Raw genomic sequence first — 24,592 nt, 5'->3', positions numbered from 1 at the left:
TCCCATGCCATGCCATACCATGCCATGAATCTTTATCATTCAAACTCCTTCGTACTAGTTTGATAAGTTTGGTTGGGTTTTCAAAAAAATCATATGTGATCTTGAAGTCGGTGAAAAGTTGGTAGAAGTGAAGCTGTTACAACGATCGTACTTAAAAAAATGTTATCCATAAGGCAATAAAAACAAACAATCACATAACAAGGAAATCTTCAAATGGCAATATTTCCTAAACAAAAGCCACTACGGTGATACCAATTCTGCTTATTGAAGCATAGCAATATTATAATGAGAACGAGAATTCTTCTTGATTTTTTACACCAATCATATTTTAATTATCCCCAGAAATTCTAATAAATATTCAATGGCCAATGCCATGGTTTACCAGTCTCCTAATTAAATTGAAGTTTATTATACTTTGATTGTAAAGATATTGAAAGTGATTGAAGAGATTGAAAAGGTGATCTGATGGTATATTTTAAAATGTGATATAATTTCTCTTAAAGTAAAAACACAGTTCAAACACCATATATATGATTTTCTTCGGTCAGTTTATTTGTCTCCTTTCTGTGTTTGTAGTGAACAACAAATTGATACATTTTTATCTATTGCAGGTAAGTCAAGCCCAGTAACCCATAAACCCAAACAAGGGTGAACTACCCGATATGAAACGCAAGGTAAGCATACATTTACTTGGTACGGTTAAAGGATGCAGTTTATTTTAGTTTTTTTTTTTGTTGCAGATGCTGTAGGTATTCGGGCATTTACTCCTAGCTTCCGCGTTGCTTATCGGTAGATTTGCTATGTTGTTCACCTGCCTTTATGTATATGTACAGAATGTTGTGTCGATTATTAGCTAGTTTAACCTGTTTCATTTTTTGTGTTACGCATCGTAGTCGCATTCGCTTCGATAGGAGGCTGTTTTTGTTTGCTTCCGTTTTCGTGCTACTTCTTAACCGTTGCTAACATTCGATGGACTAAATTTTGCACTTACTTACGACGTTTAACGTTACATTAAAATCCAGTTTGGTTTTCTTTTCAAAAGGTGGATACTTAGGAAAAGGAAGGAAAATCGGTAGGAGCGGGGAAAAGGGATTAGAAGCTGGACAATACAGTGACTTATTTACATTTAGTTAAAACTATGTACATATTTTACCCTGAGCTAAGGTAAGAAAAAGATTTGTTTAGTGCCTATGCTCGAACTGCAATATTACGATCACCTCAAAACGTCGCTTCATACATGTTCGCAAATCATTCTGCGTGAAGATGTTTCCGCACGATCATTCTTGCATCCATGGCAATGGAGGCGCCCGGTGGTTTTTAAAAAAATAAATTTTCATACACTGGAAAATAACCAAACATTTTTCCATGATGTTTAGAGAGATCATTTACGACGATACAAACACGATGACAGGGACAACATGTTGTTGGTATTTGATTGTGTGAGTATGTAGGTATTCTATGCGCTTGTTTGCCCTTGCACATGCACGTGCTGCATTCCACCTTTAAGCTTGTTTTTGAGATTTCCGATTTTTCTCCGCACGGTTGGCGAGATTGATCGATTGCCTTGGGGGCTGGATACCGAAAAAATGTGTGCACAACGTCACTGGTACGGTCGTTCGCAGCTTGTTGCATCACCTTGGAACGAACAGGACGCAGCTGTCTACGTTGACGAGGGCTGGCGAAGAAATGGTGGCTGCAGACGGAGGCGGTGGAATGGGATAGCTGCTCGGGAGGGGATCCAGCTCTAATGCCGTACCTTCTGCCAACGAAGCATTAGCCGATCCAGCACCACTCTTGGCCTCCCTCTGCTGGGGTCAGGTGACCATCAGATACCGTATTGAGTATACCATCACGGTGCAGATGATGCAGATGTAGAACGTTACCCAGCACACCTTAACGTATGAATCGATCTGCAGACTACCGGAGGAAGACGCTAGCGGGGATGACTTATCAGCTAGAACAACAGAACAGAAAATAAGATCGTTAGAATATGGAAAATTGCATTTGGGTAAGGAACGACGCATTATGCAACATTGTATTTAACGAACGAGGAATAAGCTGAAGTATGATAATCCCCTCGTTTGTATGCAAATGTGCAGCATATGCTGGTGTGAAAGACGCAAAAAATTACGTAAATGGATTTAACTATCAAATAAAAATTGCTTTCATTTTTCGAAAAGATTGTACAACACGTGGCATTACAATAGATTGTATTAACAAGGTTTATGAGGACAACGAACATAAATTTCATTTTCTGATCACTGTTCTCTAAACGAGATCGAAAATAAAGACAGTTCATTTAGACAAACAAAATTCAGAAAAAGTAGTAATGATAGAAAAGACTTGCTTAGAGTTGTGTTGCCCAAAAGAACAGCAGTTTATTCACCTAAAGCCTTTCTGTGCAATGCATCGTGTTATGTGAGTGCACCGGACAGCTCTCTACATTGTTAATATTGAAAATGGTCTGGTCGTTGAAAATCACAGCACGACGCTCGATGATGGAGTGCCTAATAGTGCCTGCAGCGGCATATGAAGCGAAAATATGATATAGCATACGACGGTACACACGTATCCCCATATCCCATATTCCGCATCCTCAACCATACACCATCGCACTTCGTAGTGTTGTGGTACATTTTAAAATTGTTTTACTTTCATCAAACTCTCGTCTCTTTTTCACTTGATCAACGAGAACACATAATAGAGCAACTTTTGTTTCGTAGAAATCCCTGGGGCTCCCTGATGGGGGAAATATGCTGGCATCGATTTATAACAACATGCATTCTGATGCTTCTGAGCTTATTGCCACTGTGTCCCATCGGTGTATATTTCACACAAATCGTTGTTGCAAATGTTTTTGAAACTCCATAAGCGGTAGCAGCTCACCCGGCTCGAATTTGCCGTGACCCGGAGCGAGATACTACATCAAAGCTGAGTGCATACGGTCAGCGCACACGATAATGTTATGGAAGAAACGGAAAACCTATTTCTTGGCAAAAACCCTGCCTGGAAGGAGAGGTTGAACGCATGGTCAATGGGTAAAACAACATTCAAGATATACGGGTTAGAAATTCTTGTAATGACATACGACAATCCGAACGAATTGGTCCGGGATCTGGTTAGTTGCAGCGTAGCCCTTTGCCAGTCCACCGAGGGTCGAGCAGCATCATGATTGGTAGCGATGTAAAGTGCTACCGACAGCTCTATTTGAACAGACTGTCTGCCCGGCCAATCTGACTCCCGGTGTACCCTGAGACCGGCCAACGAAAGCCCCGATACCCAAATGAGTGCAGCAAGTCATTCCCGTGCGGCCAACACGATGTCAGAAAGTGCAGCACGACTTCTCGCAACACTGTCACTCAACAATGTTTGCTTTTGGTTCTCGATTTTTTTGTTTCTATCATGCTCCCAACCCACAATGGACAGAAGTTGTTTTTCCTTCATAAAACATTCCTGTCATCTTCAACCCGTCTGGGTACTCGGCATAGAGGGTAACCATACCCCCTTTGGGATGTTTTTGCAAAAACAAAAAAAAAACTTGCAAGCTCACGGGAAGTTACCGACCTTACTGTATGCCCTTCCTTCAGTGGTCGAGAGTGAAAAATATGATAAAACAGAATCCGGCAGCACACATGAGGAAAGTATAAATTTTCCATAAAACCCTCACAGCAGCAGCAGCAGCAGCAGAAGCACCTTTCGAGAAGTTCCTGCACTCCAAAAAAGGAAACCCAAGACGCCCCAAGCAACCGTTCAACGCTACGCTTTCCGCCAGCATGGTGTTGGGACACTTTCGCCGTGAGAGCGACACATGCATGGTACAATTTATGAGCACTCGTGAGTATGCATCCAGGCGGAGTTAGGGCAACGAAATCTGCAAATTGACAAACTGGGAAGCGTTAGCGTTTGGAGTTATGTGCAAATGTGCCCGTTGGCTAACGCTGAATCGGGGTGCCGGTTGTGCTGGTAAAGCAAGCCCAGGAAATACTATATGGAAGGAAACTACCAGCAACAAGCGACCAGTTTCGGGCTTCCGGGACTCGTACTCGTGCAACGGAATTAAATGCAAGCCCCCGGAGCGTTCCCACGTCCACCAGATTCTGCTCGTTGCTTCTTGTTTCTCCAGCATTGTTTCCCGAGGGTTCGGCATTCCTGCGTGGCTGAGAAACGTTTTGGAATATACTTCATTCTTTTAGCCATTTCTGCTGTAGTTGAAGTTCGGTAGGAAGCACAGAATGGTTAAAAAAAAGAAACAACAGTTGACAAAAACCTAAACAAAGCAGAAATGTAACGAAACACGGTTCTTCAGGGACATTCTTTCACGTGCGTCACTTTAATATTACGCCGTTGCAAACCTCGTGGATCCATTTTCAAAAGCGTTGGGCAATTGATACGAACATAGTATGGAATAGACGGTGTGGACAGTGCCGAACATGGTGGGCTGGTTCCAGCTTCCGGGGGGATTTCTTGGGACAAATTTATATTTGCATCGTAGGCGATCATTCCGTTAGATATGGCTGGAGAATGCTTCGGTGTTGAAGATTTAACCCTTGCAGATGTTGCGTAAAGATGTAGTAATTAATATTTGATTTTTTAAAATTCATTTTTCGGATGAATTATGTATTAAAAAAAATCCATTGATATAAAATGAATTTAAATAAAACACATAGTTTGCTTGGAACAGGGTTAAACTATCTTTTGGAGATAGTGATTATTTGCTTCGTCTTCCCAACTGCTGCTGAAGGGTTAACTCTACCGAACCGAAGCGACATGCATTCACCTTCAACAGCATGAAAACACAACAACCACCCGAAAAGCGATATGAATTATCGTGCCCATTTTTCACACGTCCACACCATCGCACAATAACCTCAATCTCGTGCCATTTCGGCCACTTTCAGTTCGGTCGGAAGTGGATGCTTTTCTGCATACTTTCGCCCTGGAAGTGGCTCGAAATTCGCACAATGCTGAATCTTGTGTCGCTCCATACAACGGGAATGCTAAATGTGTGTGTGAGTGTATGTATAAGCTGTTCCTCGAATCGAGCTACATTGTCTTCGTCGTCCCCGGACGTGTTGCCGGCTGTAAAATGTTTCAAATGAACGCAGAACGCACAGCGGCCAACAGGGACAAGGGAATCTATTTTGCGCGATGATTTATACCTTCACGTCCGACGCTTGTAGCTTTTCTCATTTCGAAAGTTCTTGATGTGGAAAATGTTGTCACATACGGCCGGCATAGGCGAAAGCTGCTCCAGATGGATGGCGGGTTTGGTAAAGGCAGGAAAAACAGGGCAAATGGCTCAGAAGATCCTTTAGCCTAGCAGCAGAGTGGTGTGTGTTTACAGTGGGTGGTGTGCACTGTGGATGAATTTTATCCTTGGCCAGATATGAAGCTATCCATATCCGAATCGTGGCTTCCGTTGACGCACGAGATGGCCCCACTGCCGCCATTGGATAAGGATGCCATTGGGAATGGTTTTGCCGCTTGGTTTCAAGTGGCCTGAAGTGAGCTACTGCTCTGTCCGTGTAAGGCTTAAACAGGTCGAGAAGTTGTGAAATTACTTCATTCGTGTTTCAACTGCAATATTATCTTACAGTTTACTCATATCCTTCACAGTAAGCTGCTCCCGTATTGCAGCGTTTGCATTTGCACAGTATATGGAGTGTGCGCTGTAATTGCTGCACTGCTTATCGGCAGAATTTCTTGGCAGGAATTCCCCAGCGAGGGGGTAAATCAGGATGGAAATGGAATTCTCAGCGACAGAGCAACAAACTAGCTGGCTGCTACTCCAAACTTTGAATATGCCTTAAAATTGTGTTTATTTATTGCTCAATACTTCATTTAGTTTAGATAAATGGAAGTACAACACGTTTCCAATGTTTCATTTGACTTAATTAAAAACAGTTAATAACTTCTTCAGTTATTTAAGACACAACTCACGCATCTTAATTTATATTCATTGTATCTTTCAACAATCACCTTATTCATTGTTTGTAAGTTCTGCTAAGTAAGTTTGATTCAGCTTCACCTATTACAAATAGAGAGATTTACAACCCGCTCAACAGGTCGATTGAAGAACTAACTCATCTTCTTCACCTTAAAGTATAAAGATTAAGAACATCTTACCTTTGTACCCGTTCACGGTGAGATAGGCATCATTCTGATCCGTCAGTTCCGTCTCATGAACCGTTCCTTGGTAGAGGCTTATACTGTGTCCACTAGCAGAAACTCCGGTCGCCAGTATCCGTGGCCGATCTTCCGGCACAAGCAGTTCGATAGTCTCATGGTAGAGCTGGTGTATCGATGCCAAGCATTTCAACTGTATTGAGATAAAAAATAGAGTAAGGAGTGACAGCTTAAATTAGTGATAATCGAATTACTCAACTCACGTATATTAGCAAAGAGTTCTGTTATTACTTTAAAATAAAGATCAATTATTTTGATAAGAGAGTTAATTTTTCTTATAACTGCGATGTATAAAATAAGTTAATTTGTAACTAGAGCAACTAATTCCAAAAAGGTATGTACAATGCGCCATTCTGGATAAGAATATGCTAACGATAAAGCTAACACCATAAGCGCTTGTTTTTGCTAACTGGAGTAGGAAGAGCCTTAAAAAATATAAAAAACGACGCTTAAGGAATTGATGTAATTGTTTTGAAAGACAAAACACTCCTGTTGAATACCGCCCAACAAGTCAGTATAAGCACATAGTGTTGAAAGCAATTAAACTTTTAATTAATGCCGTGCATTGTTATCCTGCCTCCAAACAGGTGTTGAATGTTGAATAGGAAACCAATTTTGAATGCGGTTCGTTGTCCTTCTCATGAAGCTGTTCCAGGAATACCATGTTCGCGAAACAATGTTGATTGTTCCGAATATCTATAAATCTTGTTTGTTCGATCGAACATTCTGGTGATCGTGTGACACTATTTTTACTATTTTCAAGCTATACTCGTCCCGATGAATGAGTATGGAAATTCAATTACAAACTTATTTTTCCACATTTAAATTGCATGTTTTTATTTTGCGAAATTCAACCAACGTGTACTGGTAGATTATTTTAAAAGATGTTTCACTATCTGATACTTTCAGTTTTGTAACATATTGTATGTATTATCCTTTCATCCTACCTGTTTCGAGAAGTTTATAATTAATTAATTAAACTTTTCCTCTAGACCGCGTTGCACCGTTTCTCTTCGCGTCTAGTATACGAAACACTGACCACAATGTTAAGCGAACATGAAGGGAACAAAAACATTGACCGTTTGCGATAGAATGAAAGGAACAGAGATATTTGTATTAACCTCACCAGTCACTTTGACGCGTTTGTTATGTATTTCATTAATTTGATGCTGAATGAAGGTGTCACTATTGTACTGAGTTAGGCTCTTTACATTCTTTCCCGTACACGATAGCCACAAACATTTTAGTGAAGAAAAGTGGGTTAACAAATTTAAAACGTATCTGAAGATTAAGCCGGACAAAATAGTAGAAAAAGTGTAGCGTTGATCGAAGTTTTCTGCTGTGATCGTAGTGTAACTCGCAACGAATAACACCAATGAATAGCCTCGAATCGTTGTATGGGGTTCCCAGCAGTGGGTGCAATCCAGGCCCCATGGACCCGGCATCATGGATGGGTATGAACAACCGAAATTATTTTGCATTGAGATGGGAAAAGTTTTTCCCGACACCCAGTGCACGAGCGCACGAACTGTCTGGGTAGAGGGTTTCCCAAACTCCGGTCCGATTTGTATGGAATAAATTTAGCTATTTGTATTCACCGTGTGCGGTACGGTTGAAGTTTTGTTCGCTTGCATTGTATTGTCAACTCGATCCCACTCGTAGTGTACGTCGATGTTGTGTGAAATATGGTCAACCACGAGCAAATGGGCAACACCCTTCCAGCACTGATTGTGCAACCGTTGTAAAAGTGGAAAGAAAAGTACGCATCGACAAGGATGAATTGTGCGGTGTTTTGATTAACTCTAACCAGAGCGACTTGATTAAAAGAAGGGGACTGCGAGGGGAAAAATGAGAGAAGCGGGACGATGGACGGAATTAGATCTAAGGGCAACCGAAATGACAAGAAGCTACCGAAACTTCCGGATGAATGACGAAGGATGACAATGGCTAGAAGAAGCAGAGGCAGATGCAAATTCTCGGTCGGTGAATAATTACCTTCAACTTTCCCTTCACGAAATGCTCGTGGACCACCATGAAGTTGACACCGACGATGGATGTCTCTAGCCCGGTAAACGTATCCTTTATCGGTCGGTACTGCTTTACGTACTGTGGTGGAATCTGGGGATGAAGAGCGTGCAGAAAGCAAGGTGTCAAAACGGAAGATTTATTTTAAACAAAACAAAATTTTGATTAGTTTTTCGAGTGATTAAGAGGCAACTTTTGGAATAATTCCATCCAAATTGCTGGCGGGTCGGCTGGAAGTTTGTGAACAAGCAGTATAGCGTATGCGTTCGGTATGCTACTGCTCGTGGAATGGTTTGATTAAAGTTCATCTCCAAATTTAAATATTATCATTTTGCATTAAGCAGTTGTACAGAATCGGTATTATTACTTTGCTACTGATATCATACATCGCGATTCGAAGCAATTGTTTGAAACAACTCAATTTTCCGTGAAAAGATCATTTCATCAACACATTTTTAAGTAATGAGGAATACGAATAGAATGTACGTTGTTATAATACAGTATAGGCTATTATAAGGATAACTAAAAATAAATTTGTTTTGGTAATGGATCATTTTCCTAGGGCGAGCTGATGCTTCTATTGGCTGTTTCTATTCTTTCTAGACTTTACTGTGCAAGTTTATCGTGTAAATTTCCTGCACATGTTACTAACTATTTGCTTGATTATTGAACTATTAATAAAGATTTTGATTATTTGTGTTATTGTTTTTCTCATAAACTATTTAAATTCGGGTATATGTAAAACTATTGAAAAAAATATACGTAAATATTTTATTTTCTTTTTTTTCTATCCTACAATTTTCCAACTCTGGAGCTTACGTACCGATACATGTATGTATTATATGCAGTGGTAGATATAGCCCTTTTGAGGACTTGAGATGAATGCCACTTTGAGGAGCACCACCATATTGAACGATAAATTTGTAACCAAGGAAGTGTACATTACCAGACTTCGCTTAAACTTACAAAACTAAAACAGATTTTTTGGGGGCGATTATTGTAAAATAAATACCCTCAGACTGACTTCGAGAAAAATATTTTATTTTCGTGCGGTGCTCGGCGAAATTCAAATTAAATTTTAATAAAAAAAAGTACATTCGCAATATAATCGGATGTTAGCGCGAAAACTAACGGTTCGGGAAGAGTGGAAAAGTCAATGATAAATTCTAGTGCACAAATTCGAGTCCAACAGAAAGGATCAGAAGGATAACGACCATCCAATTCTGCCATTGAATCCTCAATAGTTGGGCATAAGGAAAGAAATCGTTAAAAAAAAAACGGAACTTTTGGAACTTTTGGAGGATGATATTCTCTTCAATGATGACTATTCATACTTTGAATATGCTGTCAGGGAAGCTGAAGAATATCATGTTTATTAAGATGATTAGACTTGCATTATTTCACCTTTGTTTCATATTTTTTTACATATTTTTTTAACTTGTAGCGCATGTAGCGCAGTGTATTTGATAACATACGATAACTACAACGGGGTCCTCATAACCGAGCAAACCTTACCGACCACACCAACCGACGACCATATTGTTTGTATGCTTTCACAACATTTAGATACCTAATGTAATTATTAACGGATTGGATCTTTTTTCAAACCTGTACACATCTCACATCCTTTATGTCGTTTTAATTTAATTGCTGTGCGAGAGTTAACCTCCTCAGACCACCAAAAATATGTCATGTTCTACGGTTTTTTTTTATTACATTCATCCCATTCTACCGCAGGCCCTTAAAGCTCATGACTCTCAGCTTAGTGCCAGCCTGGCGTGAAATTATCTCCGATTGAGAAGTGTAAATTCAATTATGTTTTAAATAGGTTTTTAAATCCTGTTTGGTTTGGTGCGATCCCTCAAAAACCCTGTGGCCGCCACGACATTTACAGTTCGCTGCGTCCGTTTGCTCACCGCACACCAGCCATTCCGTACAGCTTTCCCGTACAAATTCGATTTTCATTCGACTCTACTTCGTTACGTAAGCTCGTGGCCGACGCTGTGTAGAAATTCCAAATCAAGCGCACATACATACATTTGGCGAATACAATCGCTCGGCTAACCGAGTGATCGTTGATGGTTTTTCATGCAAGCTTTACATCGCAAGGGATGTGTTTTTTTTTGTGTGTTCATTTTCGAATTTTTATTTGTGTGTGTTTCCCAGAAATCCCCTCAGTGCGAAATTCGCTGGAGGGGAAAAGTGAAACATTTCGGAAGCAGCTTTAGCTGCGCTCCGTGCGCGACCCACGCGAATTACTCTGTGGTGTTCCTCGCTCACTTCCATTTCTTTTCATTTTGTTCGTTTGTCAAATCCGGAAATCTAATTTCATTCCGGCAGTGCTTTATGGGCTGGCGTGCGTATGCTTGTCTCGTAAACCACAGCTCTAATACACACTCACACAACCACAACCGCACATTTCCCAAGCGATGTTGGAACGTGCGATTCTCCGATTATCAATACCCGACCCGGTTCTCTGTGGTAAAGCATCGTTATCATGTAAGGAGCGCGGTGTAATTCTTCTTTATAAGAGCTTTTTTCCTTTCCCTCTTTTTCTGTCTCACTTCCGGCGCAGGCTATGGTGGTGTCGTTTGTCGTTCCATCAATTTATTCTTCCGCTTACTGCAAGTCAAATCCATCGACATGAATTCCATCGTTCATTGGCAGTGAGCCAAACTGTGCCCAAAATTTTCTCCCTACCTGTACGACAATGAATAGAAGATGCTTTTGGCACGATTCGGGTTCTAAGTCTGGAGGGAAGTTCAGTAAAGGGAGTTGGGTAACTGGGGTACGAATGTGGGGGGGAGGGAGAGGGAGCTTGAAAAACATTTTATTTATTTTATTCCCATCATTTCCACTCGCTTTTCTCCCTTCGTTAAGACAATAAATCTTACCGGTACATCATTAATCGTCCACGTCAAATTTGCTGCTGGTTTAGAATTATGCGAGGTGCAGTTGGCCCGTAGAATATCTCCAGGTCGGTAACGCGCCTGTACCCCGGTTACTGATGGCTGTTCAATGGGTGGTTCTGTTGAAAGGACGATGTTTCGCCAAACATCCAGGACACGGTGTCGATCATCAATGTTTTGTTTGTCACGGATGGCAAGAACCCGGGTCCGGGACGTCGAAGATGACGATAATGATGATGTCGACAATGCAGTTCCAAGCAGATTCCGAGGACGAGTTCCGGATGGTTAGGTAGACAGCATGTGCATGTTGTACATGAAAGAGAGCAAAATAATAATAAGCATTTGAGTCGAATCAGAAAGACTTTCTGCCAAAGATGGCTGGTTTTATATTCAGCTAGCGAATATCGGAAGCAAGATATATGTATTTCAGCAAGAGTAATCGAGATGTTATGCTTTCGATCTGCATATGAGTTGATGCCCTTCCACTGAAGTTGACAGCAACTTTTAATCTGTGCCCAGCAAATACGCTATGCAGCTGTAGACTGATTGATGAGGTATTCAGACATTCAGCTACAAGCAACGCTGAAACCTCATGAAGGCTTGCTAAAGCTTTGAACCATATTTCCTCCCTACCAAAAACCGATACACCGTATTTTCGAGGGATCGATAATAGAATACTGGTGATGTTTTCCCTACATAATGGAGTTTACAGCAGCATTGCCGAATAAATTTGCTGCTGATAGAATTCTCGATGCAGGGTTGAAAAATGATGTCGCTCTAAGATTAGTGAAGGGGTTTTTAGAACTTTCCTGACGTTCGTTACCTGTCACTGTCCAGGCTCAAGCGAACTAAGTGACCTCCAACTGACGACAACGACGACAGCGTTGCACAGTTCATTAGATTTATTGATGTTCTTACGGGTTGCACTTCGACGAGGGTCACCATCCAGCAACAGTGATTTATCGTGCCAATGGCCGGGTTGCATCTAGGCTGCTTCACTCGCAGCACTAAAGCGCACTGGCCAACCCAACTTTTGCATTAGCACCGGCCGAGGTGTTGTTCATCGGGCGTCTCCACCGAACATCGAAAGTCTCACTCTCTAAAAGCGGAACAAAAGAGTTTATATCGTTTGAGTGAACGGTGGTAAGATCATTAATTTATACTCCGGAGCGACACCCGGGGGCTGGTTGCTTAATGCGAACCAGGCTGCTTGCTGGCGCTGTGCACTTGCGGTGTTGTGTATCGTGATGATTAGTAAGATTTTACACCTAATACATTATTCATCTTCGTCGTGTTTGTGGCCACGGTAACCTCGGGGCAGATGATGAGAAAATAAGCTACCGCCAGCAATACAGGCAACATCAAAAGCGAACCAATGCGCAGGACAATCTGATTGCCTGCCAAACTGCTTGCTGCTGCTGCTGCTGCGACGAGTGTACCCAACCCGTCCAATGTAATTAATATGTAATTAAATAAGGCTTTCCAGCGATTGCAAGTGTAAGCGCTGCGTAAATCGGGACGCACCCAACGTCAGCCCCGGGTTTCTCTACGCCGTTGTTAACGTCTCGGTGCTAGAGAAGCATCAATGAATGCAGCTATATCTGGTTCCTTCTTTCCCTGCCCTGTAAGGATCATGCATTTGCGATGCAACAGCGTTGGCAAAGAGGCATATTGGGGTTGCATTTACTGCATCTGATTACCGGCTGCAATTGATACGGCCGCTAAACGGTGGATAGGTCAACCGGAGCTACTATAGCAGGGTCAATGCATATATGTAATCCTATTAAATGGCATAATAGGATGCAAAATGAGACGAGGGATACGTAATGGGATATGTGATTTGCTGCCACAAAATGTTCATATTCCGCCCGTCAGCTTTCACCAAACACATTGCATTAGAGCTGGTGGTTCGTGGGACGGTTTAGTTTTAATCAAAACAAAATAATTAAAACTGAAACTCAAATTATGCAATTTGCGTTGTGTGGGTCGCAAACGTAGTTGTAATTTATGTTTTTGACTAATGATCGATTTTAATTACAAAGCGTTCAGGGACATTGTTTAGCTCGATGAGAGAGCTTCGAAATGGTTTTAGGGCAAACATGATGAATATATTTCATCTGTTGTTGCAGTTGCTGTTGAGGTTATTAGCAAACAGTAGTGGGAGGAGCATGCACATAGTTATACTTCGAAATCGGTAAATCAGTTATTAAAATATTGATTTTTGTGCATTTTAATTACTCAATTCATACCTATTTATTATTGGTCAATTTTTGAAACAGCGGTTATATAAAGCCCAATCAGACTACAAAACCTACTCTCTGTTTTTATATTTTATATCGCAAAACGGTGCAGTTTGGTAGCTTGCCGCCATCAGCACCAAAATGGCGGCTCCATAATCATCTCCATTCCACAAGTATCGCCTAAAAATCATTAGCTGATATTTTTCCCCTAAACTATACCCGCTAACGAGAGCTCATTTACCTCTGGAGAAACATCGTTGCCATCGTTCAAAACTGTGCTTCAAGAAGCGTAACGAAGCAAAAAGGCAAAACAAAAATCGACTTTTGCTCCATGTGCGTTCAATAAATTTGTACGCTCCAGTTGGTGCTGGATTAATGCTTCGTCGTTGCAAAAACCTAATTCCTAGCACGCCCCAATGCTTGCAAGCGCAGGGATTTTACAAATTTGCCCCTATTTGCAGCGATTGCGTCACATCGTCAGCCGCCAGCCGGCTGCAAAAGGATCGTTACGGTTTCGGGAGAGCTGACATTTATGCGGTCACGCGGCTATCTTTTGCCTCTGCTCTGTGGCGTGCTTCACTGAGTACTCGATTACTGCATGCCCCCCTCCTCCCCCTCCCCCCTCACAAAAGGTCACAACTCCGGAGAAATGGAAGATGGGAAATCAAACAAAACAGTCAGGAGAAAAAGATCTCGTTCACCTCTAGAAGGAAAGGAAAAAGGCGATGGACAGGAAGCATTCTGGAAGATTTTGCTTTCTTTCTTTACTGCTAGCAAGTAAGCAAGCCTGCAGCGAAGAAAACAACGGCACTGGTCGGTGGAATTGCCAGGGAATAAATAAATTCCACGGCAATTTCGTACGCTCCAGCTGGGAGCGGTAATATTCAATAAAAAATCATTGAACCATTCTGCCCGAGGGTGGGAAAAAGCAACAGAAAAAAAGAGCACGGCAACATCATCGGTAACATTGGGCCGGGTGCGAATAAAGCGCACCCGATAGCAAACCGTTACCGCCACCTTCGTCACCAATGATGACGGGAAAGTGCTTTCGAGTGCTTTTCCACCCTCCGGCCCACTAACGCGAATGCTTGCAAATGTCAAATGGAACGGCACCGAGTGGCCGATTGAGGGGAGAACAGCGAGGAAAGGAAACAAAGGACATTACTGGATGACAGCGTCGCAATGTTTCAAAGTGAGTGAAAGCAGTGGCAAACTGGCCCCGGATCGATGGAAACCGTCGAGATCAAAATCTAATAATTTTTTATTGGCCATATTAAATTGTACGCCTCACGGCTACGAACGGTAACCCGGTAAGCATGGTTGCCATTCGGGTTGGGTGACGCTGTTGAATGTTGATGGTTCGATGAGGCTCCGGCAAATTTTCTTCTTCGTAATACGAGCGTGGTAATCATATTTGACAGGAATTTTCCGAGTAATTCTAGTAATATTTTCCTCGAGAGGAATGTTTACTTGAACCGGGATGTTAGGTACATGTTTTAAAGCAATTACTATGGGCTTGAAACCGGCTGAAGGATGTTAATGATTGTAAATGGGACAATGTTTTCATGATTTTACATTTAATGTTTTACAGCAAAAATAACACCACATAATGTTTTTCTGATCTTGAGTTTGATATTGCACTTCGATTTTTTATCATAAATTGAATTATAGACCATGTGATCACCCTAAAAACACTTGGCTAACCATTATCAGAACGGAACAGAAGACTCAAGATGATGTTTTCGTCATTCAGAGTAATTTCCACAAGGGAATAGCTATCGGAGAGAATCAGCTTAATGCGTTAAAGCATTAGTTCGCGTACGAATGGTTGTAATAAATTACTACCTTAAGCAGCAAAGACAGGTTTGTTTGGTGCTGCATAGCCGAAGTCGCTACTAAAATTAAACACTCGCTGGTCCTCCCGCCACAATGAAAAGCTTCGGGGGCGGTTTCATCTAAAATCACCCATTCAGCAAGAACGCAGGAGTAAGTCAGCAATTTTCGCAAATCGCCTTCTATTCGATCGGTTGATAAGTTTGTGTAAAAGAAACGGAGGAATAGGACGCCAATAATTATTTGCCATTCCAACAAACATACCCCCACGAACGAACATCACAAAGACCCGTCTCACAGAGACCATCGTACTTACCGATAACTTCCATGTCGCCTGAGACGATGATCGTGTGGAAGGAGGGTGCATCTGCCGACACCTCGCAGCTGTACTTCCCGGAGTAGTTCGTCTCGACCGCCTTCATGACAACATGGCTTTCGTTGGAAAGTGACCGCTGATGTAACGATGTAATATGGAACGAAAGAATAGTGTACACAGAAAAAGAGAAGCTGTTAGCGTAATAGAAGCCAAAATCCGTCCAGGCCAAAATGGCGAATGATTAAGAAACGGAGTGGACAAAATAGAAAAATAAAATGCCCAACATTAGTACATCTATCTATCTAGCACGGTTTTCCGAAGGATTGGTTGTTAATGTTTCCGAAAAAAAGGAAATGCACCCACACCCACACATAAAAACATAACAGCCAATAAGTGAGCGGTGAGAAAATGAAAATGCGTTTGACAACCGAACCACGAGGACGAAATGAAAAACCACTCTTTGGCCCCTCAATCCCCTGTTTCCTTGACGCAAGCGGTAGTTCACACAGCTGTTGATTAGCTGTTGGCGTACTTTTTACCCACTGTCCTTAGTGGCTATGAGTGTGGAAGGTGTCGTCGAGCATCCTATCGCCAGCACACGAAAAAAAACAACAGAATATACAACATACAAAAACAGAAAGAAACCCAAATCCCCCACAATCAATCACCATGTGGCGTTCATTTATTCGTTTCGGAAGGAAGGAAACGTTATTTTGTGTTTTGCTCTGCAATCGTCCATCCGCAAGTAGCACGCTGGCAACGCAACACAAGATCAGTGCTCGTTTGCCACGTATGCGGAATGTGGCTTAATGGTTTGGCACGGTTTGAGAGTCGGTAATTTAGAGGCGAGGAGAAAAATCGTTTTCACGTTCGTGTAAGAAAGTGTGGTGTAGTACATATTGGGTGAATATAGGGTGTTAAAAACGATCCCGTTTGTCTCATGCGTGTTCTATTAGAACAAGTTTCACAAATTTTCGAGTAAGAAAAAAGTCATTTTTTATTTAATGTTTCGGCTAGATTTTGGGCGAAAATTTACCCAGTTTTGGGAGTAGAAACTGTTTCGAAAAGCTAACGAGCTATAATGTGAGTTTATGCGCAATTCGCATAACATGTAGTCTCTGGTTTGGAGCCTATTCGGTATTTAAATACCATGAACATTAGCTCTTTAATAGTAGTAACTGCTTAAACACATATTAAACGTCATGTAAAAATATATAGAGCCACCATTCCTTTTCTGCGATCACTGTGTAACGTGATTAGAATTATAGCACCCAAAATCGGTCAGGTGGTCACGTGACATCCATTTACATCAACCAATTTTACGATGAACGTGGTAATGGAATTGCCGATTTTAGGAAAATATACCTAAGAAAATACAAGAGGTTGTCCGAATTTCGTATATGGCATACTCAACTGTAACATACCTGCTATACAGTTTGGATTTCGAAAAGAACAATTTACAACCCCTGACATCAAACAACAGACCATAGTGCAATTTCAACAATCAGTATAGCAATCTATCGCAATCTGATCGGTGGTAGATCAGTACGACACACGCGACATATTTTATGCAAGCGCAGCAATTGATCGCAAAGCGACAACGGGTGACACATTTTATGCGAGTGTAGCAAAAAATAAAAATTGAATAATCATAACTATTATTTTGGTTAGCATTGTAAGAACAAGAACAAATAGGAATAGCAATTGTGAACAATTTTGACATTAACAGGTGATTAAATTAATTGCAACGACGACAATTAAATGGAAGAACCAGAATCAGCTAAAATATGTATTTAAACAATGCGACGCATTCACGAACGGTCACACGGAAAAGAAAAATTTGGAAAGTCAGGCAGGATCTTATAAAACTCAATCCTAATGTTTTTAATTTCAAATCCATTAAGTTCCCCCCTACCCAAGGTAAAGCATCAATGTATTCAACGGCTCCAGTAAGGTTTTGTGTAATAGAGTTTAATAATCGCACTCGGAAAATATGTTGGCGCGTGCGCCCGGTAATTATAGTGTTACAACAATATTTCAGGCTTAAACTATCTTAAACGCAGAACAGAAGAAATTAACAGAAAAAAATAGATGAGTGATGGAAGATTAGGAAATGGATGACAAACAAAAAGATGGGACTAGGAATTAAACATTTTGATGACCAAAAGGATCTTTACGGCCCGTCCTCCTCCTCCTAATCACGTGTGAAATGGTTTACTATTAATTTCGTAAGATCCAACTGCTAGCGAATGCTCTATTCTGGTACCACGCCTCAATGACATCAGTGGTGTCAGTGATAAAGGTGAGGATGCTTGTACGTTTTTCTGAAATATCTTTTAGAAAAAACTTTCCTTACACATACACGTGCACACATTAACGTTCACCCTTCTTAGGTGTTTCGGATAAGCAAGCAGCTTAAATGCTACCCGTAAGATCAGCAAACGAGCATGGAAGCTTCCAATCTGGTCCAAGGCTTCGAAAGTTCACTCCGAAAACATTCTCAATTCAGAAGGTTGCAGGGTCTTTATCGATGTTGTTTATCGACCGGAAAGCAACAAAACGACACGGACGTAACGGCTACGAAAAAAAGATACTGGCGGGAAATACTAGCAATTTATTTCTTATCTATTTTGCGGCGTAGTTTGTCTCCTTTCCGGACAGAAAAGCTGATTTCTGCCGACGAAACCTTCAGACACTGCGCCAGCGGTATCCAGTTCGGGCAAAGCCAGTATCCAGACGCCAATACCGCCCGATCCGATTGGCATTTTTATATGCACGTTTTCCCGCTGTGGTTGTGTATCTACGCATGAATGTTGGTATGTCCTTTTTTCAAATGTTCTCTCCAAATGGTTTGGGCAACAAGGGGGAATCACTCGCTGCTTATGGGACAAAATCGTTCAACTGAGCAGTGGCAGAAAAGAGTACTCGATAAATGCGGCCGCGAGTGATCCTGTTAGCAGCCAACCTTTTCCGGTTCGAGGCATGCTCATTGATGGCTAGAGTGAAGACCAAAGCTGCAGACAACGACAATCGGCACGAAACAAAAAGTGGAAAACGGTATGAGCAAAACGTAAACGGAAATCAAATCCACAAAAAATATTGCCGTGAACAACACGGTTCGGTTGCCTTTTTCCGGAGTGTATTCTGTATTTTTTCGAAAGTCCCAATAGCAAAGAGCTTCCAGCAAAGGACGCCAACTGTAGTTGATCTATGTGGCGTTACCCTCATGTATTGCACTCCGGGGAGTGAGTGGGTGTACGTAGATGCGTTTTTGTTGGTCCTTTTACCTCCTGTGGGACAAATTTTGACTTTCTTTTTTGTACGCATTTGACATGTTTACTTTCTTTCGCTGTCGCCGTTATGAGTTTTTCGATCAGTGCGAACATTCTCACGAACGCATAAACAGAGCATAACCGTAGATGAAATAGTAGGCCGGTTTTTTTCTTCACAGTTACGCAATGAACGGAGGCGCCCTCTGGCGGGAAGATGGCAGCAACACTACGTCATCACTGGTTATGAGTCGGAACGACACAGTTTCCCGACACTGATGCACGTTGGGGGATACACACGACAACAACCAACATCCAACAAAAACTGCTTACTGTACCAGACAGTGTACTTCAGGATTCTAGGACAACTTAACTAGCGTATTTGTCAGCGGTGCACAGAACAGTAGAAATGTAGATTCAAATATGGACACTACGAAACAGTCCTTGAATAAATGCAACAAAGTTAATCAAATAGCATCAAGATCTTTTAGAACTAAATCCAAATTGTGGAAGTGCTATAATATTCTTTCCTTTTAATATTTCATGTGGCTCCTGTTTTACTGAAACCAAGAAACACTTTGTTGCATAATATGAAAAATGTGTATTTTTGACTATCACTGTGGAAATTGGATTCCAACAAAAGATATGCCAGAACCGGGAAACGACAACAAGCACAAATGTAGTGCGAACGAAACACCGGAACGATCATAAACATTCGCAACACTCTCGCGTTTTTTCACAAATCCAAGCGTGGTAGGTTTTATGGTAGCATGAAAGATGAGATAGGTTTTTCTTTCGATAAGTTTGTGTCTCTCCCCAACGAAGATGTTTGCATGTTTTGCTGAAATGCAGACCGTTGAGATGGAAAAGACCAAGCCTGTTACTCAAAAACTCGCAATCGATGAGATAGTGGAGATTTTGCCTGTGTGATTGGTAGCCTCGATTGGGATCGGAACACAAACACACATATACACACAGTTCCGGTTTGGATCTGTCAACCACACGACCCACTTTTGGCGGGCTGGCGATTGAGTGATTTGAATTTTCATTAGCTCTCCTCCATCGTATCCGCTTCCCCAATTCGTACTCATTGCTGGTATTGGTGAGAACAAGCACAGCAAAGAACCAATGTCCTTTCGACAGATGCAGTCGACGGTGAGTTCGGTTGCGTCAGATCGGAGATTGATTTGTGGTTGTGAGTGTGAAGATTTATGGAGCTTCGCGGTCCCACGATGGCGTCCGGTTTTGGGCTGACCAGTTTGGCGCGTTTGAATGTCAATTTATGCACCCCCTTTCGCTGATAAGCTTGTAGCGGGATCCGATTGCTCGGTACGAGTGTCGTGAAAAGAAGATTAGTGAAGTGCTTTACGTTTTTAGGTCATCGAGTTTCGTTCAATGCACTATGAGTTGATGGTCTTACCAGATTCAGCAGCTTATGCAAAATCATTTGAGTTTACGAAACTCTTAAACAAAGAAGTTCCATAAACAAATTATTTGTCAAATTTTACATCTTTACACATCTACAATGACATAATTTTCAATTGCTATACGGTTGTATAAGTTTTGCAATTCCCTCTCTAAAGTTAAGTAGAAATTTAATATGATTTGATTAATCTGCTACAATTAAGCGAACATCGGTCACATTACTGAGTAAGCAACAACTATGGAATATCATCGCAATTAATAATTCTAATCAGTTAAAACCAAATTAGTGGTTGCAACACCAGTGCTCCTGCTAATTAATCTTGATTTATCCAGGGATGACAGATATAGATACAAATAGGATTTTGCACTTCCAAGTTATTTGGCTTACATTTGGTCAAAGGTCCGTGTTCAATAACAGGCAAAGGCTGATGTTTAGATACGCGATAGGGTCCTAGCTGTCAACCTGTCTTCCTACTTCTTCTTCTTCTATGTTGGGCAACCTGCGTGTGGGAGATTGGAACGGTTGGCCGCCCAAACCGATCTTACTGTTACTTACTGCCTCAAAAATGAGCCGATGCACCAAAAAAAAGCAGGGACAATGCAGAACTGCAGTTCTAGGGTTGATATACACCGCTGAGGCATTGATTTAGTCCTAAGCTGACAAAACCCTCTTAGACGAGTTCGAGTGTGAAGATGCTCCGACTACACAACACGTAGAGTCTTATTAATCCTTTAGTCCGTTTAGCGGTCCACGTAGAGAGAGGATGTGTCGTAGGCCCACTTTGAGATGGAGTGATGGTGTAGATACGTCCACTCGAAACGGTTTGATTTATTGAAATTGAAAAACGACGGTTTTTGACCGTGGGTGGTTTAACGGACTCCTTTGGCAAGCCAGCGCCAAATTAGTCTCTAAATCTGATAGAGAATTTTAGTTGCTGATAGTTATTGTTGTTTATTATGACAAACTGACAATTCAACCAGCATACACTTTGTCCTATACTCCAGAGAACAATCACCGTAAAGAGCCTTATGTTAAAACAGCTGTAAGCTACTTCAAACTTTGGAATATATTAATATTGTATCATATTACAATACCTTTTGAAATGTTGGAACAGAAATAGACGGTAGTTCTTCCTACTCCTGAAGCGAGCCTACTGCGGAGTAGTACTACGCATATCGTTAGCTCAACCAGGTTCTTCATCAACCAGCTAATCTTGGCACCCGGGGCCTCCATACATTCTTCAAATATTTCCAATAACAAATCACATTTATTGTTATTTAAAAACTAAACAAAATGCCAGGGTTCTGGCATCAATTAATGCTTGATCAATGATTAGTCGCAAAACGCAACAAAATGCTAAATATAACTTTCATCTCATCTTCTCTCGTCTAAACTCTTTAGACGACTCTTACTAGACGACTTTAGACGACTTTTACTCTAAAGCAGGACATTAAAAGGTTTCCTTCTTTGGTTGGATTTTTTCATGTATTTCCCTTTTTTCCTTTCCCATAATTCTTGCTTTGTACATCTCGTATCGTACGGTATCATTACTAATGGTAGATGAAAGCTAAGTTTAACCACACGATGAAATATCAAACGGTACTGAACTCAAAAATAACGTGTGTATTAAATACATTTAGACGACTTGAAACCTGATGCCATATGAATGCATCTATTGTTGCTGGCGAATTCACCAGGAACAATATGACTGGTGACGATGAGACCTGTAAAAAGCCGTATTCTGTATTTTCGCTTTTCGCTTTGATATTTTTTTCATCATTGCGATTGTTGCTGCGTAACACAAGGGTTCTTGGAACAGTGTACCATTAATCAAATTTGTTTCGCTTCACTTACTGCGGGGAATGTGTTTTTGCTTTATTTTGGACACATTTCGTTGCCGTCCCGATGTGTTCTGAATGAGCAATGCTGTGTGTATATGTGCGTCTGTTATTCAACCGTTTTTTTTTTTACGAATGTCATATTCTTACGCGATTTCTTTGGTCGGTAGTCGAAGTCACGGTTGTAGATACTGTCTTTAGCGTAGAAGAGCTAGCAGGAAAAAATTAATTGCTCCCTTAACTTTTTGCCACCCGAAACACGGAGACACATTTCCCCTTTCCATTCCACTTGGGGTGGTACGCGTGTGGCCAATGCACCATGATATTTGCGCGCCTCTAATAGCACCTTCAACGGGTTTCTACTTCTCTGTTGTTGTTCGTAGCATATCGCGGCGAATGGTCCCTTGCTGGATAGCACAGCCTTGTGAGCAAAACACTTTTTCTTCACTTGTCAACGAAAGATGCCCGCGTGTCTAAATTCCCCTTGTTTTTCCCACGTCTTACCAGTCTTAACGGAGATGTTTTTTTCCCTTCTTGTGCCACATATTTGACTCTCGTTTTCCTTTTCTCCCCTAACTCCGGGTGGGGAAGATTTCCCATGTGCAAAAGTAGAACAAAAAGGCATAAATGGTAAGCTTTTCGCGACCATTGCATAAGAAATGGTATTTTTTCTCCGTGCGCTTTGGTCGGCTTTTCAGTGCGCGTCAACGAAATGGAAATAGATCTCGTCGGTTTTTTTTTTGCGCCATCGTCCCTGTGGGAGCAATGATTTTTCCTGAATAATGGAGTAATTCAATATCGAAATTCCTCCACTGCGATGGCAAACAGCTCTCGGAAGGATTTTTAACCTCGGTAAACAATTTATTGCTTCCATTGCCTGCCTCCATGCCATGGCCTTGCTTCCATGGCAATGCCTAGAGAAGCAAAAAATGTTACTGTTTTATACGTTTTGGAGCCCATGGCACCAATATCTCGTTTCATCGTAGAACCATAGCAAATAACAGCACTTTAAATCAAATTTATCAATATTTCTAAAGCTCGATAGCACCGCTTATTGGGTAGAGCAAAATGATAACAGCCAGTGAAGTATGATCAGTAGTTCCGAAAGAAATCGACAGACAGCGCTTAGCGCAAACTTGCTGGGTAATAATAAAAATATAGAGTGTTAATAAATTGTTCCACCATACTAATCGCTGAAGCGTGCAAAGCAGTACTCTCCAAAAGGTTCGGCAAGTCGAACCATCCGAGAAGGCATTTGTAGAAGAAACAAAAAAAAAGTTTCGGTAGCTGAACTTTTACCAAATGCCAACCGAGCAATATATATCTACAACTTTGCTCACCATACCAATTCGCTCCGAACCGGAACGCCATGTAAAGTGTTGTAATTCCATTTGTAGGAGCAGCCCGTATTCGACGGGTTTGTAGTACAAGTAAAAATCCGACCATTCGGCTTACCAGATTTATGAGTGCAAAGTTCAAAAGTTTTCGCACATGTACACGGGCACCGGGAGATAGGGTTATGTGTTTTTTTTATTTGGATGGAAATAATAGCACTGTAGTCTGATGGGTATACCATGGGTGCACTGGAGGACTTCAATAGGGGGCATAGGCTACATACAGTTGGGATGGAAGAAAAATAAAACCAGCAGTCTTCTATGGGAAACGAACTACAAAAAGTCACCATGCCATAGAAGCCTGCAGTGCAAAAATCCAGACGCCAAAAAGCAACACAAGAACGGTGGATCCTGGACGTACGGTGGTGCAAGAAGGAAATAATATCCACTAAAAGGTTGTGTCAAGCACACCGATTTCGGAAACTATTGTATGCATAAATTTTATTTTCAACTATGCCTTTGGTTGCGTATCCCAACTACAGCATACCGATGCGAGAGCACGTTTGGATCTCGTGTTTGTAGGAATTTTAACATTGTATGGGAAGATGTATTTAAAGGTCGAACGAGAATAAAATTTCTCGACAGTTGGATATAACTATTTCTGAATATAAAATGTTGATCGTTTACGTTTTGTTTTATTTAGGCCCAAAAAATTGTAATCGATTTTAAGAGGAATATACTGTCAACGTGACACAGAAGGTATATTACACTTGTTGCATTTCCTCAAATTATGGTCAAATACCAAAGTTATGTCTCATAGAATATTTTACCATGGCCAAGATTTCAAAACATACAGAATTTGGCACGGAGAATTGATAAGAATTATAAATTCAATTACCTCTATTAAAGCTACAATTTTTCGGAAGTCGTACTCAGAAAATATCTAATAGTATTTCATGTATCCGTTCAGGCGTGCTTAAATTCACGTTTGTTCAGTATCAGAGTGCGAAATGATCCCCCGGAGTTCACGCTCATCCTTTTTATCAGTCCTCCTTCTGCACATCTTCCTTCAAGCATTAACAAGTTCTAAATGGTTCGATCGTCGGTGGTTGGTTGATCTGCACAATTTTATCTCAACTGCCAATACTACTGATCGTGAAGCGATCCGAAATGCCTTCTAGTGACTGTTAGCTATCTAATCTGTCCTAGGACTGTC

General features: G+C 41.3%; 1 protein-coding gene across 1 annotated transcript in view; it reads right to left on the bottom strand.

Moving 5' to 3' along the window:
* Window positions 1-547: 547 nt before the first annotated feature.
* Window positions 548-24,592, bottom strand: part of LOC128305892 (uncharacterized) — a 62,850-nt gene continuing 38,805 nt past the window's right edge. Inside the window, exons 3-7 of the mRNA XM_053043523.1 lie at window positions 15,510-15,645; window positions 11,106-11,239; window positions 8,182-8,304; window positions 6,127-6,319; window positions 548-1,954 (exon numbers count right to left, since the gene is read on the bottom strand). Coding sequence (XP_052899483.1) covers window positions 1,815-1,954; window positions 6,127-6,319; window positions 8,182-8,304; window positions 11,106-11,239; window positions 15,510-15,645 — 726 coding nt within the window. The 3' untranslated portion in view covers window positions 548-1,814. The remainder of the gene's footprint in view (window positions 1,955-6,126; window positions 6,320-8,181; window positions 8,305-11,105; window positions 11,240-15,509; window positions 15,646-24,592) is intronic.

Source organism: Anopheles moucheti, chromosome 3 (genome assembly GCF_943734755.1).
Source record: "Anopheles moucheti chromosome 3, idAnoMoucSN_F20_07, whole genome shotgun sequence".
NCBI lineage: Eukaryota > Metazoa > Arthropoda > Insecta > Diptera > Culicidae > Anopheles > Anopheles moucheti.
Note: the sequence above shows the minus strand (reverse complement) of the source record. Positions and strands in the feature narration are given on the sequence as shown.